Genomic DNA, 2,907 nt, shown 5'->3' with positions numbered 1-2,907 from the left:
GTCCTCCTCCGAGTGCTAAGAACCTTGGCGTGATCCCTGGGACAACCACACCTCTGTCTTTCTCAACTAAACATCAAGGCGGTGAACCCGTTCCTGGGTAGTTCATGCTCTACAACAAATTCGCAGAGTAACGACCCTGTCTCTCACGCAGGAAGCGGCGCAGGTCCTAATCCCAGCACGTTGTCATCTCCCGTCTGGATTACTGCAACTCGCTGGGCTGGGCTCCCCTGCCTGGTGCCATTAAACCCCTACAACTATCCAGAACGCCGGCAGTCCCGGTCTGGTGTTCAACTTCCCACCAGTTCTCTCACGTCACCCCCGCTCCTCCGCTCTCTCCACTGGCTTCCAGTGAAGCTCGCATCCGCTACAAGACCATGTGCTGGCCTACGGAGCTGTGAGTGGGAAACGGAACCTCCGTTACCTGTTCGGCTCTGATCAGCCCTACACAACAAGGGCACTGCGTTCATCCACTCTGGCCTGCTCGCCTTCCCTACCTCTGGAGAGTACATTCCCGCTCAGCCCAAGTTCAAATATCTCTTCTCTTTTACGCCAGGTCAGCGGAGTCAATCACCACCTTCCGGAGATACCTGAAACCCCACCTCTTTAAGGAATACCTAGGATAGGATAAAGTAATCCTTCTAACCCCCCCCCCCTTAAAAGAGTTAGATGCACTATTGTAAAGTGGTTGTTCCACTGGATATCATAAGGTGAATGCACCAATTTGTAAGTCGCTCTGGATAAGAGCGTCTGCTAAATGACTTAAATGTAAATGTAATGTATGCACTTTTCGTACCAGAACGCACTGCTATAGTAAATAGTTTGAAAAATAGTACATTCTAGATTTCCTTTTCAGAATGTATATGCTATATGCTATGAACTACCTATCAAAGTAGTAATAGGGCTTGACATTGTTTGGTTTCTACATCTACTCAAAATCAACTTTACAACAATTTTACAACATGCTATTAGATTGCAGTTATATAATGAATTAGTGGTCAGGGAAGACCCGACTCATTTCCTGGTGGACTGGTCTCATTCATTGTTGTCTATCTCCTTGTGAATTTACCACAGACTTCGCTAGCGAATCTACTAACTCGTCACAATCTCAGATTTCATCTTGTATAAAATATGTCCCTTTGTGATGAACACAAAGGGGTTTTGTTTCACGTCTTCAAATTGTGTTAAAGTTTTTTATTTTTTATTAAATTAAATATAGATGTGTGTGTTTGTCTCATAGAACACATTCCTATAGCTGCAGTGGACTCTCGACGTTGCAGCTGTGTGCCTGAGGTGTACCGTTACAACACAAATTGATGGACAGTCCAATCAGCGAATGAGCATGTAAGGCGGGACTCTCGAGCCTCCAATGGCTGTGGATATGTAACCCGATGCCCCAGAATCAATCGAGGCTAACTGAATTAAAGCGGGGAAGCGGGGCTGTCAGACAGAACTGCCGTGAAGCAATTTGGCCTAACAGAAGTTGATATATAAGCAAAAGTCCTTGATATGCCTTGATAAAAACAATTATATTATAACGAAAGCCCCAGAAATAGAGTAAATAACATTGAAGAGGAGCCCTTTATAATCCATTCTCTCAAGAGGAAAACAAGGAGTCTTTGATGGAGAATGAATATTAAGATTGTGTGTGTGTGTGTGTGTGTGTGTGTGTGTGTGTGTGTGTGCGTGTCTGTGCGTGCGTGTGTGTGTTTTACCTTGGTTTTCGGGTGGATGATTGAGACCCCCTGTTTGCTGATGGCAATTCTGACGATATCTGGGAAGTTCGGGTCTGATGTTTGCTGGGAAAAGAAAAACATCTCTATAGGTGATGGAAAGTAGTGGCTGTTCCTTCATCACTTAGAGACGTAGGGTGTGTACCAAATGGCACCCTATTCCCTATATAGTGCACTACTTTTGACCCAAATGGCACCCTATTCCCTATATAGTGCACTACTTTTGACCCAAACGGCACCCTATTCCCTATATAGTGTACTACTTTAGACCCAAACGGCATCCTATTCCCTATATAGTGCACTACTTTTGACCCAAACGGCACCCTATTCCCTATATAGTGCACTACTATTGACCAGGGCTCATAGGGTGCCATTTGGGACACAGGCTTACACGAACTTTAAATGGGTCCATAAAACGAGCTGTGTCCTTCGAACGTACTGCGGTACACCGTCTGGAAAGACCCATTTCTCCCGAAGGGGAACTTCATTTGTGATAAAAAAAAAAAAATGAAATCAGTGTCGAGGTGCTATCCCGTACCTTCACTTCGAAGAAAGCACAGCCGAAGGTGGGCCAGCGACACACCACCTTGAGAAACGCTAGGATGGCTTCTTCAGAAGTCATACTCGCCTGCTTGTTGTACGCTGCAACGATGTTCTGGGTAAGCAAAAGACATTAAAATGGTCATCAACAACAACAACAACAAAATCCCTCTCTAAAACATTTTACACAGTTGATCCTCTGACCTCTGACCTCACCGATTTAATGAATTGAGTTCAGGGTCATTTGAGTTCAGGGATCATGTAGAGGGTAACTTGGAGCTGCAGTCACAGACAAAAAGGGACACTACTGACTGTCTTTGTATACAGGCCACATGACGTCATTGAAGGAACACTCATCACCCAGTCCCTTCCGGCTATGTATACCCATACACTCCTCCCTGGCATTGAGATTGGTGTAAATCATATATCTTATACCGGTCCAGGGAAGTGAACAAGTGCACACTTTTGGAGGAAGGGAGGAGTGAATGTATTAAGGAGAGACTCTCTTACTTCGATGTGTGACAACTGATTGATCGCTCACAACTGATTGATTGATTTTACCTTCTGCCAGTCCGTAGCAGACATGACTGATTGATTGATTTTACCTTCTGCCAGTCCGTAGCAGACATGACTGATT

At 44.9% G+C, this 2,907-nt stretch overlaps 1 protein-coding gene across 1 annotated transcript in view; it reads right to left on the bottom strand.

Moving 5' to 3' along the window:
- LOC112076607 (myosin-VIIa-like) overlaps positions 1 to 2,907 on the bottom strand; it is a gene marked incomplete at its 5' end in the record, with an annotated part of 23,710 nt that overhangs the window by 16,146 nt on the left and 4,657 nt on the right. The window contains 2 exons of the mRNA XM_024143336.2: positions 1,713 to 1,796; positions 2,269 to 2,385. Coding sequence (XP_023999104.1) covers positions 1,713 to 1,796; positions 2,269 to 2,385 — 201 coding nt within the window. The remainder of the gene's footprint in view (positions 1 to 1,712; positions 1,797 to 2,268; positions 2,386 to 2,907) is intronic.

The sequence above is a fragment of the Salvelinus sp. IW2-2015 genome, unplaced genomic scaffold (genome assembly GCF_002910315.2).
Source record: "Salvelinus sp. IW2-2015 unplaced genomic scaffold, ASM291031v2 Un_scaffold3875, whole genome shotgun sequence".
NCBI classification, from domain to species: domain Eukaryota; kingdom Metazoa; phylum Chordata; class Actinopteri; order Salmoniformes; family Salmonidae; genus Salvelinus; species Salvelinus sp. IW2-2015.
Note: the sequence above shows the minus strand (reverse complement) of the source record. Positions and strands in the feature narration are given on the sequence as shown.